The 13,306-nt window shown below is 43.5% G+C and overlaps 1 protein-coding gene across 1 annotated transcript in view; it reads left to right on the plus strand.

Moving 5' to 3' along the window:
- Positions 1–13,306, plus strand: part of R3HDM1 (R3H domain containing 1) — a 75,416-nt gene that overhangs the window by 1,322 nt on the left and 60,788 nt on the right. The window contains exons 2-3 of the mRNA XM_015417117.1: positions 12,457–12,498; positions 12,937–13,026. Coding sequence (XP_015272603.1) covers positions 12,457–12,498; positions 12,937–13,026 — 132 coding nt within the window. The remainder of the gene's footprint in view (positions 1–12,456; positions 12,499–12,936; positions 13,027–13,306) is intronic.

The following is a 13,306-nucleotide window of genomic DNA, read 5'->3' on the forward strand; positions in this document are numbered from 1 at the left end:
CGGCTCCTATTCGAAAGCCTGGCGGAAGAGCTCCGTCTTGCAGGCCCTGCGGAACTGCACTAGGTCCCGCAGGGCCCTGATCTCCACCGGGAGCTCGTTCCACCAGGTAGGAGCCGCCACCGAGAAAGCCCTGGCCTTGGTTAGGGCAAACTTGATGTCCCGGGGGCCTGGGACCTCGAGGAGGTCCAGACTCCCAGATCGCAGCGCTCTTGGGGGAACATGCGGGAAGAAGCGGTCCCTCAGGTAGACTGGACCCTGGCCATTCAGGGCTTTAAAGGTGAGAACCAGCACTTTGAAACGAATCCGGTATGCTATAGGCAGCCAGTGCAGCGCTTGCAGCTTTAGTACCGAAATCTGAGCAGTGAATCCGTCTATTACAGGAATGGCCTAACTTGCTTAACCTAAGAGCCACATAGAATAAACGTCAGATATTTGAGAGCCACATGACATGAACAAATATTAGTAAAGGTAAAGGTTTCCCTTGCTCGAAAGCCAGTCGAGTCCGACTCGAGGAGGCGGTGCTCATCTCCGTTTCCAAGCTGAAGAGCAAGCACTGTCCAAAGACCTTTCCATGGTCATGTGTCTGGCATGATTAAACACCAAGGCGCACGGAACATTGTTACCTTCCCACTGAAGTGGTACCCATTTATCTACTTGCAATTTCTTGCTTTCGAACTGCTGGTTGGCAGGAGCTGGGGCCAGAGACGGGAGCTCACTCCGTCATGTGGCACTCGGGTCTCGAACTGCCGAGCTACTGACCTTCCAGTCTGCAACTCAGTGTCTTAACCATTGAGCCACCACGGTCCTGAAACAAATATTACACATATGTTTTTATTGAAAAATATGCACATTTGCTTTTTAGTAACTTTAAATGAGACTGCCAAAAATAAAAACAAAAGGGGGGGGGGAATAGATATTGGTAATGATATTTATTTGTCCTATGATATTTGTGGGGGAGGGGGGCTTTGAGAATGCATTTAAAGTTAAAGTTGCTTTCTGTCTCTGCTCCTCCCTGCCTCAAGCCTACCCTGGAAGGGGAACTGGCTGGGGAAGGGAAGACCGATCGGGGAGGCATACCTCCCCTTCGCTTCCCCAGCTGCCCTGCCAGGAGCCACATGATATGTGTGAAAGAGCCACAGTTTGGCAACCCCTGATCTATTACGTCTGTTTGTTCTGTTTTTCCTATTATTCCCTCAATGACCCTGCAAAGTAGGTTAGAATGAAAGGAGTGAGTGGCCCATGGTGACCTAGCAAGCTTCATGACTGAATGAGGATTGTTGAATCTGATTCTCCTCAGTCTTAGTCACATACTTGAAAAAAAAATATCATACTGCAGTGGCTCTCGTCATACCCTTCTCTCTCTCCCCCTCTCTACCTTCCCACATTATGCTGCTTGTCATCAGAGCTTTTAAGAAGGACTATATTCACCTTTTAATTACTTTCTACCTTGAAATAAGCAATTATCACTTGTGTCTTCAATTCAAAACTGAGACAATCAGGTTTTTTTTACTGGAGTGTTAGAAGTGAAATGGCTTGATTGTGGTCATGTAAGAAATTGTTCTCTGATTAGAGGGATTCATATTGCCAGTTCTGGAAAGCTCTGTATAGAGGCAATAGAATCGTGCGTATCTCAAAGGATATAATTAAGAAAAGGATAGGTATAAGGAAGGTGAGTGTGTGAAATAAAATATGCCGAACAGGGAATACAGGTGTGGGCCAGTGAGATTCACTGGTGGGGGAGGGATCCTATCTTCCCCTCAACTTTCTCACTGCGCCTGGCATGGCTCCTGGGCTCCACCACAGCCACCAACAACCATACGGGAGGTAGGTACATTCTCTGCACTTCTGCAGAAAATAATCCAGGGGGAAGTTTACGCCCTAGAGTATTTTTTTAAAGATTTTTCTGCAAACCTGGTAGTTCACCCAAGTTTGCAGGAAAAATTGTTTAGTGTCAATGTGGCCCCAGTTTGTGGAGTTAGATATCCACAAATGAGGGCCACACTTCACTATTAAGTTATATAGGTCATGTATAGCTTTATAAGGATTTTTGGTAACAGTTGTTTACAAATGGATCTTATTCCTAAGTAATGTAAGCATATTTGTATCTTCTGTGTACAGTGAGTGAATTACAAGCCATTCTAAGGGCCCTTTGACACATGTTGAACAAGGCACTTTCAGTCTATTTTCAGTGCACTTTAGCAGTTGTTTACAAGTAGATTTTGCCATTGCACTCAGTAAAACACAAAGGGCATTGAAAGTGGATTGAAAGTGCATTATTCAACACATCTATCATGGACTCAATTTCTACTTTGCATGCATACTTTGTTTACCTTCAGAAAATTAACTTTGATTTATCAACGTGTGTGAAAGGGGTCCTAGTGGTAGCTCCATGTTAAGATATTTTGCTCTCCTTTGGCTATAACCAGGAAGAAGTTTTGAATTTAAAAAACTACTATTGATGGGCCAGAAATCATATAGCATATGAGAGAAGCATTTATGTTTTGAAAAGCTTTTATTGATTCTTTGTTCAGATCCACTGTTTTGGTGCTTATTCTGTTCATTTTTATGGTATATACATGTTTTCAGTTTTTAATTATCTTTTTCTTTCGTTTTCCTACACTTTGTTGTTTCATGTTGAAGCTTCTGATTGGTTTTTAGGTGCAATTTTTTTAGGATTGGTTTTTAGGTGCAATTTTTTTAGGATACTTTGTTTTGAATTACGTGCGCCATATTGGTTACTTTGAAAGATAGGCTCAAAACTGATGCCTTTGTGATTTACCAGTGATTTGGGATAGGCTATGCTAGCATTTTCTTTGCTTTAAAAAGAATTAAATAATGTTTAAGATGGGTTCCGCATTATAAACACCATTTGGGAGAAGGCAGGTGGTCCACTTGGAGACAGTTAATGTGTTACGGCCAGGAGTATGTCGTGACAGTGTAAAGATTCTCTTCTTAGTTAATGAAGTTGGCTTGACAAGCTACCATGCAAAAATAGTTGTGATGCAGAAAAGGAAGCTTGGAAATTAGACTATAGTTTGTTGTGTTTTGTTTTATGGCTTCCACACTTGTCACTATGGAAACTAATTATTTTATTTTTATTATTTTCCAAAATGTATACCTCATCTTTCTGCCCTCATAAGACCCACCAAGGTGGCCAGCAAATTAAAAACATACACAGTAAAATCACATCTTAAAAATCATTGAAACACAACAAAACACATCATTAAAACAATTAAAACCAGAGCTAAGGTACATACAAAAACATAAAAACAATAAATAAGACATTGGGCAGGAATGAGGAATCACTGTGAAAACACAAAATAAAGCAAAAAAGTCTTCACCTGCTGGGGGAAAATGACAATAGAACATGCGGTGGTGACAGAAAAGTATTGTTTGTTTGCTTCCATTACCACCATGGAGTACACTTAAAAATTGGCTTCCACCCATGTTACCAGAGTTGTCCCAATCGTTCCATCACTGTTGTTCCAGCTGTCTCATTTGCTTTTTTATCAGCCGCAACCTTTCAGTAAACCATGGGGCTACCTGGGCTCTAACACTGAGAGAGTGCCTAGGAGCAATCGTGTCAACTGCTTGGGTCAGTTTGTCATTCCAGAAGTCAGCCAGGACATTGACAGAAGCACCAGCCATATCAAATGAAACATCTCCTAGAGCCATTAGAAACCATTCAGATGCATCTGGCTCAAGGGGTGGGTCATTTTAATATGTCCCCCATCCCTGCAGAGTCTTAGTATTCTTGTAAGTCTAAGGTAAAGGTAAAGGTTTCCTTGCTCGAAAGCCAGTCGAGTCCGACTCTAGGGTTGTGATGCTCATCTCCGTTTCAAAGCTGAAGAGCCAGCGCTGTCCGAAGACATTTCCATGGTCATGTGGCCGGCATGACTAAACACCAAGGCGCACGGAACGCTGTTACCTTCCCACTGAAGTGGTACCTATTTATCTACTTGCAATTTCTTGCTTTCAAACTGCTGGCCACATGACCACGGAAACGTCTTCGGACAGCGCTGGCTCTTCGGCTTCGAAACGGAGATGAGCACCACAACCCTAGAGTCGGACTCGACTGGCTTTCGAGCAAGGGAACCTTTACCTTTACCTTTAAACTGAAAGCAGCAACCTGCACCCAGTTTTCAAACTGCAGCTGAAAAGTTTACCTATCTGATGGGGAACAATATATGCAAAGCGGATTGGAAATACAAGTATTTCCTCCTTTGGTTATTCATTTTAAGTGCAAATATTGCTATTGATGTACTCTCTCAACTTTATCAGGCATGGAGGTAGAGGCGTTGCATGTGAGGTGCTCTTGAACAGATACTCATTTTTGTTGTAACGGTTTCAATAATGTAAGCAAATGAATGAATGATTTAGATTCATGTAGAGCAGCTCCATTTTGCTAAACTGGTGATCATTCTGTCACTGTATCTTACCTCCAGCAGCGAAATGCTTAGAGACATTACCACAAGATGTTAGCCCATAAAAATGAAGGATTTTATGTAAACGCTTGTTTATTGTTATCATTATAATTTCGCCAGAAGGTAAACTGCCAAAATTAGGAACAGTAATCACCAATCTCCAAATATTCTATTTCCGTATCAGATATAATTCTTTGACTCCTAACAGACTTCTTCATATTGCATGGTGGCACTGCATCACAGGGAATTACTATGCACTTTTAAAATGCCATGAATATTGGATTGCAGAATTTTAAATTAGTTTGTCACCAGGTTGGGAATATCCTGGGATACTTCACTAGAAGCAATGCATTCTTTGCCCAAGCCTATAAAAATTCATAAAAGATTCAACAACTTATTCTTGTACTGCAGTATCCTTGAATGTTTTATGCATCATACTTGTATGGCAATAGACAAAATTTTCTGTCTTAAACTGCAGTGTAATCTTTCAACTTCCTTGTATACCTGGTGCATCTGGCAAGATGCATTATCTGTTGCTCTAGATTTTGGGTGTCTGTCCTTTTACACAGTGTTACATCTACATTCTGAAAGCTGATACACTGCTAAGTAGGAAAAGGCAAAAAAAATCCATCATGAATTTATTTTATTTTATTATTTATTTTATTGGTTTAATTTGTACCCCGCCCTCCCTGCAAAGCAGGCTCAGGGCGGCTCACATCAATCAGTACACAAGTTAACACATAAATACAATTAAAATCTACATAAAATCATCTAAAACAATTCAAGTTATAAATTCAGATGTATAAAGTGCTGGCAATGATCAATTAATTATTTACAATGGCGTACTTTGACAAATGTGCCTGGAGATCTGACAATCCTTTTGCTCATGATCTTTCTGAAACAAGGGCAGCATAGGACAGATGTCAAACCCAGGGGCCAGGACTCTATAGTAGCCAGGGCTCTGTAGTGGTGGTAGGTCCTTAGCTTGAAAGTCTGGTGGAAGAGCTACATCTTGCAGGCCCTGTGGAACTGTAAAAGATCCCGCAGGGCCCTGATCTCCTCCGGGAGCTCATTCCACCAGTATGGAGCCGCCACTGGTGGTAGTAAGCCTGGCATCCTTGGGGCCCAGGAAGGTCAATCGGTTTTGAGACTCCGACCGTAGTGCTCTCTAGGGTATGTATGGGGAAAGGCAGTTCCTCAGGTATGCTGGACCCTGGCCATATAGGGCTTTAAAGGTAAGAACCAGCACCTTGAAGTGAACTCGGTATGCTATTGTCCTCAGTGTCCTCAGCAAAGGCTGGATGTGCTCCCACCTGGGGAGACCCATCAGGAGGCTGGCCCCGCAGCATTCTACACTAGCTGTAGCTTCCAAATTTGCGACGAGGTCAGCCCCATGTAGAGAGTGTTATAGTAGTCTAGTCTCGAGGTGACCATCGCATGGATCACTGTTGCCAGGTTGGCGCGGTCGAGGAAGGGAACCAACTGCCTAATCAGCTGAAGATGGTAAAATGCCGACCTGGCAGTGGCTGCTACCTGGGCCTCCATTGTTAAGACGGTGTCCAAGAGCACTCCCAGACTCTTAACCTCCGGTGCTGGCACCAATGGCGCTTCATCGAAGGTCGGGAGAGGGATCTCCACCCCCGAACCACCCCGACTCAAGCACAGTACTTCCGTCTTCGTCGGATTCAGTTTCAGCTGGCTCAGCCTAAGCCAACCAGCCACAGCTTGTAATGCCCGGTCCAGATCTTCCGGTCTAGAGTCGGATCAGATTCCCAACATCAGATAGAGCTGGGTGTCATCAGCGTTCTAGTGACATCCCAGTCTGTGCCTCTGGGCAAGGGGGTGCATATAGATATTGAATAGCATCAGGGAAAGCACTGCCCCTTGAGGCACTCCACAGTCCAGTGGGTGCCTCCTGGACTGCTGTTCCCCTAGCACCACCCTTTGTTCCCGACCTTGGAGAAAGGAAGCAAGCCATCGCAAGGCAATTCCCTGAATTCCTATGTTGGCGAGGCGGCGGGTCAGTAACTGATGGTTGACCGTGTTGAACGCTGCCGACAGGTCCAACAGCATCAGCACCGCTGATCCGCCTTGATCCAGATGCCTTCAGAAGTCATCTGTGAGGGCAACCAGTGCCATCTCCATCCTGTGTCTAGGATGAAAACTGGACTGGAAGGGATCTAAGATGGAAGCGTCATCCAAAAAGCTCTGTCGCTGAATCATCACTCTATTAGTTTGCCCAAATAGGGCAAATTGGAAACCAGCCAATAGTTGGCCAATTCAGCCGGATCCAAAGATAGTTTTGTCAGGAGAGGGCAGACCACTGCTTCCTTAAGCACCCCAGGGAACTGTTCCAAACCAACGAGGGACTTGTTGATAATCTCCCTCAAGGTGCCTCAAAACCCATCATGACCAGCTTTAATTAGCCATGATGGGCACGGATCAAGGCAGCATGTGGTAGGGCGAACAGCTAGGAGCAATTTGTCAACTTCCTCTAGGCTGAGTGGGCTGAAGTGATCCCAAACCAGAATCGAAGATGTGCATGGAGCCTCAAGCGTGCTCACTGTTTCAACTGTGGCGGGGAGGTCACAGCAGAGTGACAAGACTTTATCCACGAAATAGCTTGCCCAAAATATTTCGTGGGCGTAAGATACATCTCTCTTTTTAAATAACTGAACAGTTGTGACTCATATATAAAAACACCTATTGCTTGTTCATGTAGTCCAAGGGAAAGCCAACAGGAGCTGGGGAGCTTCTGGTTTGGGACAAGTCAGTCCAAAGGGATGATTGTGTAAATACTCAGAGTAATATTGTTAAGAGTGTAAATAGAGTTTGGGAGTGAGGACATGAGGGTGACTTAAGGCCATGTGTGGTGTTCTAAGGGGCTGATGGTTACTAGAGAGGGAAATATAGGTGTCTATCCGCCAATACTAGAAGTCTCCGAATGAAGAGAAGAAGAGAAGAGATTGGATTTATACCCCGCCCTTCACTACCCAAAGGTGTCTCAGAGCGGTTTACAAACTCCTTTCCCTTCCCCTCCCCACAACAGACACCCTGTGAGGTAGGTGGGGCTGAGAGAACTCTTGACAGAAACTGCTCTTTTTTTCAAGAACAGCTGTGCCAGAGTTATGGCTTGCCCGAGGTCATCCAGCCAGGTGCAAGTGGAGGAGTTGGGAATCAATCCCGGTTCTCCCAGATTAGAGTCCGCACACTTAACCACTACACCAAACTGGGGGAGCTGGATGTGCTTGGTGTTCAGTGACAATTTAGGTATAGTAGGTAACTCAGAAACATAGTGGAATGGGGAAAATCTATGGGATACAGTCATTCCTGGTTATAAGCTCTATAGGCAGAAAAATTTGTGTCTCCCTTTTCTGTTAGCCCAAGGAGGCTTACAACCATGACTACAATATGAGAAAGACATCGCTTTCTAGAACAGGGGAGACTGTACAACTGTTGTTTACATTTTTAACTACTCACTTACGAACACTTACCTTAGCTATCTGGCACAGTTTTATTTGCTTCACAATAATTCTGTGACATATGAGCAGATCCATTGCACTACAGTTCTAATCTTGTTACGAAAATACCCTAAGAGTGGGCTGACTGGTTCTCCAAAATCTGCGTCAAAGATGAGAGCCTTTTATACCTTTCACTGAAGGCTAGCAGGATTGTGGGATTGTCAGGCATGCCAAAGGAAAAGAGTTGTCAAAAGTTCATGGACTGTGCAATGTGCCATCGGCATCCTATTCCCTGGCAGAGAAGCGGGATTTTCTGCTTTCCACTATGATGAGCAAGAATGCAGTTGGCCTGCTTACCAAAGGGGTGGGGTATGTGAAGGAGTGCAAGATCCACTGTGGAGTGTTTGAATTTAAAGAAGCTTTATGCATGAACCCCAGCAACTTTGGACCCTGTACTCTTTGGTAACACTTCAGCCAGCTTGAGAACAAACCTTTTTGGCCTTGCTTGCCCCCGGGACAGCCCTTCAATCTCGGTGGCTAGAGTGCACGTGTTGGAGACAGACAGTTCGTTTTCTGCTTATGTTAGATGTTTAAAGCAGTGTGAGCAGAGTGGTTTGTGGGGGGAAGCTTAGCCAGAAAGTCTCTCAGGGCTGAGACCCAGTTTTTAAAAATATATTCTAAGCATACCCAAATAAACAAGTTGAACTGGGGAAGTGAAACAGAATTTAGAAACCTAGTTACAAACTTAAATTTCTTCTTCTTGCTTAAATTTCTTCTTCTTGCTAGTGAAGTGAGCCAGGCATTCCAGGGTTTGCAGTTGAGAGCTTGCGAGGGAGCTTTTTTTCTTGCTAGCCTTTATTTTAGGGGTTCCGTGGGAATAAGATTCATTCATCTCTCCTTATATATAATTGTATTTTGGTCATGGACTCTCCTGAACATTCCAACATGTCTCCCAAATCAGTTGGCTCCCAGGTGTGTCACTCAGAAGCTGTCCCTATCCACTGGCTGTGTTGCTTGAATCTCGCCTCCAACGTTCTAAACAGTTTGCTGTTCCTCTCCACCCCCCATAGCCAGTCAGAACACAGAGGTCATTTGCATATGCGGCCTCATTGGCCTTTGCCTCTAACCAGGGCTTTTTTTGTAGAAAAAGCCCAGCAGGAACTCATTAGCATAATAGGCCACACCCAACAGCAGAAATTCATTTGCTTATTAGGACACACCCCTGACAGCACAACTCATTAGCATATTAGGCCACACACCCCATGTTCGCAGAAGTGTGGTCATCCAGACACACTCACCTTTTGCTTCTTATTCTGTTTACCTTGTTTGTTGTCAAAGCCCAGGGCTTTTTTATAGCAGGAACTCCTTTGCATGTTAAGCCACACACCCCTAATGTAGCCAGTCCTAATGAGTTTCTGATGTTGGGTGTGGCCTATTATGCTAATGAGTTCCTGCTGGGTGTGGCCAACTTGGGAGCCAGCTGGAACTCTGTTCCTGTGCGTTCCTGCACAAAAATAGCCCTGCCTCTAACATTCTTAAGTTTGCTGTTGCTGTTCTGAGGTAAAATGTGTTCTGAGAAAATACATTTTCCCTTAGTGCCTATTGGGGAAAACTATTGTTGCCAATCTCCAGGTGAGGGCTGGAGATAACTCAAAATTACAACTGCTTTCCAGATGGCAGAGATCAGTTCCCCAAAGGTAGGTTGGTGATTGGCTGGGAAGGAGATAGGGTTGCCAACTCCAGGTGGGAAATTCCTGGAGATTTGAGCGATGGAGCCTGGAGAGGGTGAGGTTTGAGGAGGGGTGGGACCTCAGACAGGTACAATGCCATAGACTCCACCCTCCAAACCAGCCATTCCCTCCTGGGGAACCATTGTTGCCAATCTCCAAGTGGGGGCTGGAGATCACTCAGAATTACAACTGCTCTCCAGGAGGGAGGGGGGAGGAGATGGAAGCTGAAGTTAGAAGGGCAGATAAAGGTCAGTTGATGATTGGCTGGGAAGGAGATAGGGTTGCCAACTCCAGGTTGGAAAATTCCTAGATTTGAGGGGTGGAGCCTGGAGAGGGTGGGATTTGAGGAGGAGTGGGACCTCAGACAGGTACAATGCCATAGACTCCACCCTCCAAACCAGCCATTCCCTCCTGGGGAACCATTGCTGCCAATCTCCAGGTGAGTGCTGGAGATCACTCAAAATTACACCTGTTCTTCAGGTAGCAGAGAGCAGTTCCTCTGGAGAAAACGGTGGACTCGATGTCATTATACCCTGCTGAGGTCGCCACAGCAAATTGACACTGAGTTCCCAAGGCCGGGGCACCCACCCAGAGCCTCTTTCTAGAGCTTGTTGTATTTATTTCCACAACGGGCCTTATTCCTAGTCTTTAATAAATCAGAAGACGGGAACTGTTTTGCAAACATTCCATCCAAAAACAGATGGTCATTTTGCACTGTTTTGCATTTTGCACAATGCACTGTTTCCCCAGAATCATGTGGGTATTGAACTCAATATTTTAGTGATGGATGCAAAAGCAACAGGTTGTAAAATTACTGGACTGTGTACATCTGAGATATCAGATGGGTGATGGTGGAAATGCCCCTGAAATGGGCCACCAAGCATATGTATGCATGTATTTAAGTATTTGTATCCTTCTTAAACAAATCAATAGATAATAGACTAACTTGGCCTGACCTGGGATTCAGTAGTTGGCTCATCCAAAGGCAGTAGTTGTAAGTCACAGGCTAATAGGCCTTCAGCTCTTGCTAAGGTCCTGTGCTTCTGGACCCAGACCGGTATTATAACAACTGGAACAGGAATGTAGAAGCAAGGACTCAGATGCTGCAGGTGGCCAAGACATTCTTCCCAGTGTTACATTCCTTGAAGCTTATGTGACTTGTCCCAGTTCATGTAATGGAATTTTAGTCCATTAGATCCTCAGGCATTAGCTGAAAGGCAAAGGATTTTTAGTCCATTAGATCCTCAGGCATTAGTTGAAAGGCAAAAAGGTTGTTCCACTTATTGTAGGGCATACAAGCATGTGAACTTCCGTGAAGTCCAGAGCCTACATGCTTTTGCATGGTCTGACGCATGGTATATACTTGACCATGTAATGTAAGCTACTGATGCCTACTCCTATTTTTTAAAGCAAATTTGGAGATTAAGAGTTGTGGTTAAATGCCTTCCTTGCCTTCATAGTGATCTCTTCTCCCATCAGCATAACATTATGCAGAGCAAACAAATTACGGATGTTGGCTCACCATCATAGTTCCATTAAAATAAAACTTGGGTGTAGAACACATTGTGAAAAAATGGGAGAACCAGTATTATTCTGTGTAGTAAAGTCTAGTGAAATGAAGTAATAGAGTGCAGATGTCAGAGAACCCACATTTATGTGAGAAAATACGAATTTAGTTGAATTGTAAACTGTCACAATGGGGCACATTGGAATATTGAAGTATTTATTTATGTAAAAGAAATAGGAGATTGCAAGAAGAGTGCATATCTCTTTGGTGCAAACATTTCTAGCATTTTGACAGTATCTTGGCCTGTTCCTTTATTAGAATATAAATAAAAATCACTGGCCTCTGCTAAGTTATAGCTGTATGTTGTGCTTGCATTAGCACTTGATGGCAATCTCTTTTTAACTATCATTCTTACAAAGTTGTGTTAAGCCTTCACAGTTTTTGCCTTGTTCATCTTTAATTCAACCAGAGGTAGGTTAGGCTTGAAGCTTAATGGCTTACCCAACTGGTGAGCTTCATGGCTGTGAGGGGATTTGAACATGTATTTAGAGTGTATGCATGAGACCCACTTTCTTTTATACCACCATGGGCTTCAATTTACAAGTGAAAATGTGGTCTTGTCAGAAGGCCCTGTACATGTCTGTATACATTTTATTCCAGATCCAGAGAAACATGTCCAGGGCCACACACCTTATGATCACTGTGGTGATATTGCTGCGAATTGTTTCCTTGTGGAAGTTGGTCCTTGTATAGTCTATAACACTGGATGGTAGTTAGCTACATCAGCTCTTCCTCTGTCCCTCGAATTTTATTGAAAGCAACATCTCTGAAGATAGAGGTCTCACTGAGTGGTACTGTAAGAGGTGATGATATTGAGAAGTATTATCTAGCACATACATCATGAGAAACAGAGATAGTAAAATGGCAGCAGTACTATTTGGAAAAAGGACTTACATTGGGAAGGCTGGTACAACTCTAGGGGAGGGGGGATCCACACGTATTATCGGTGTGCTAGAGAGACAGATCAGGTAGGACTTGTCTGAATGCACTAATGCTCTTGAGCTATTAGTAACTTTTAAAAAATTGGGTGGCTTTTCTGTTTGCAAGAAGAATATCGTTTAAGAATGGGGACTTGAAATACGGCTTCTCTTAAAAATGTGACATCAGTTTGAGCTGTGTTCTCATCTCTGGTTAAACGGAAGGATCATCCTGCAATTAATGGTCACTATGAAATTGCTTTCTTTCTGCTGTGTACAGTAGTGAATTGACTAATGCCTTATACAGCAGTGCATAAAGTTTAATGCAAACTCTCTTTTGTTGTGCTCACCATTCAGCGGCCAGCGCAGTCTTTTGGACAGACAGGAAAAAGGTCAAAGGTACAGTAGACTTGTGTGCTGGCATGCTGAGGAAGTCTTCATGCTTGATGAAGCCTTGCTATCTTGTGAAACCATGTATTGACTTTAGTTTTGTTCTTTTTTGGCAATAAAGTATCTTTTGGTTTTTTGGTTTTGCTTAATTGTTTGCTTTTTGTGCCTTGCCTTTATATTTATAGTGGCTTCTTGTTGCTAGAGGCAGGAAATATTGCTGTTCCTTTGCTTACTTTTTTTTCTATTAACTGAAGTTGCTTTCTGCTGATACGTTGACGACTCTAGAGTTTTAACTGCTTGTTCATTTGCCCTCCAGAAAAAAGATTGTGTATTGAAAGTAGCTGACATGTGAATGTGATCAGTTTTGTTACATGCTTGGCAGTAAGTTTAATTTGAGGGGAAACATCTGTGAACTGTAGAGTTTTAATTGTAAATACTTTTCTTCAGTCAAGTACAAAATTAAAGCTAGTTCGGAGCCTGGCTGTGTGTGAAGAATCTCCTCCACCTCCCACAGCTGAAATTTCACAGGATGTGCAGGTAAAAATACAGTTCAAGTGTGGGACCTCAGACTTTGTTCCTGAAGAATGTTTGTTTGAAAGAGAGGAACACAGGAGCTGAGTTAGTTCTTTGAGAGTATTCAAGTGACTGGCAAAAGTGTTTGCATGGATGTGAGTGTGTGTGTGTTTGTATGGACAATCTATATTGATGTAGAGCACTGAATCTCACATTAGCCATAAAATAGATATACTTTGGGGGTGAACATGTTATGTGTACTTCATGCTCTGTCTCAGACATAGATTGTCCAAATAATGGGCAG

This window comes from Gekko japonicus, unplaced genomic scaffold, assembly GCF_001447785.1.
Source record: "Gekko japonicus isolate JY-2015 unplaced genomic scaffold, Gekko_japonicus_V1.1 scaffold883, whole genome shotgun sequence".
Lineage (NCBI taxonomy): Eukaryota > Metazoa > Chordata > Lepidosauria > Squamata > Gekkonidae > Gekko > Gekko japonicus.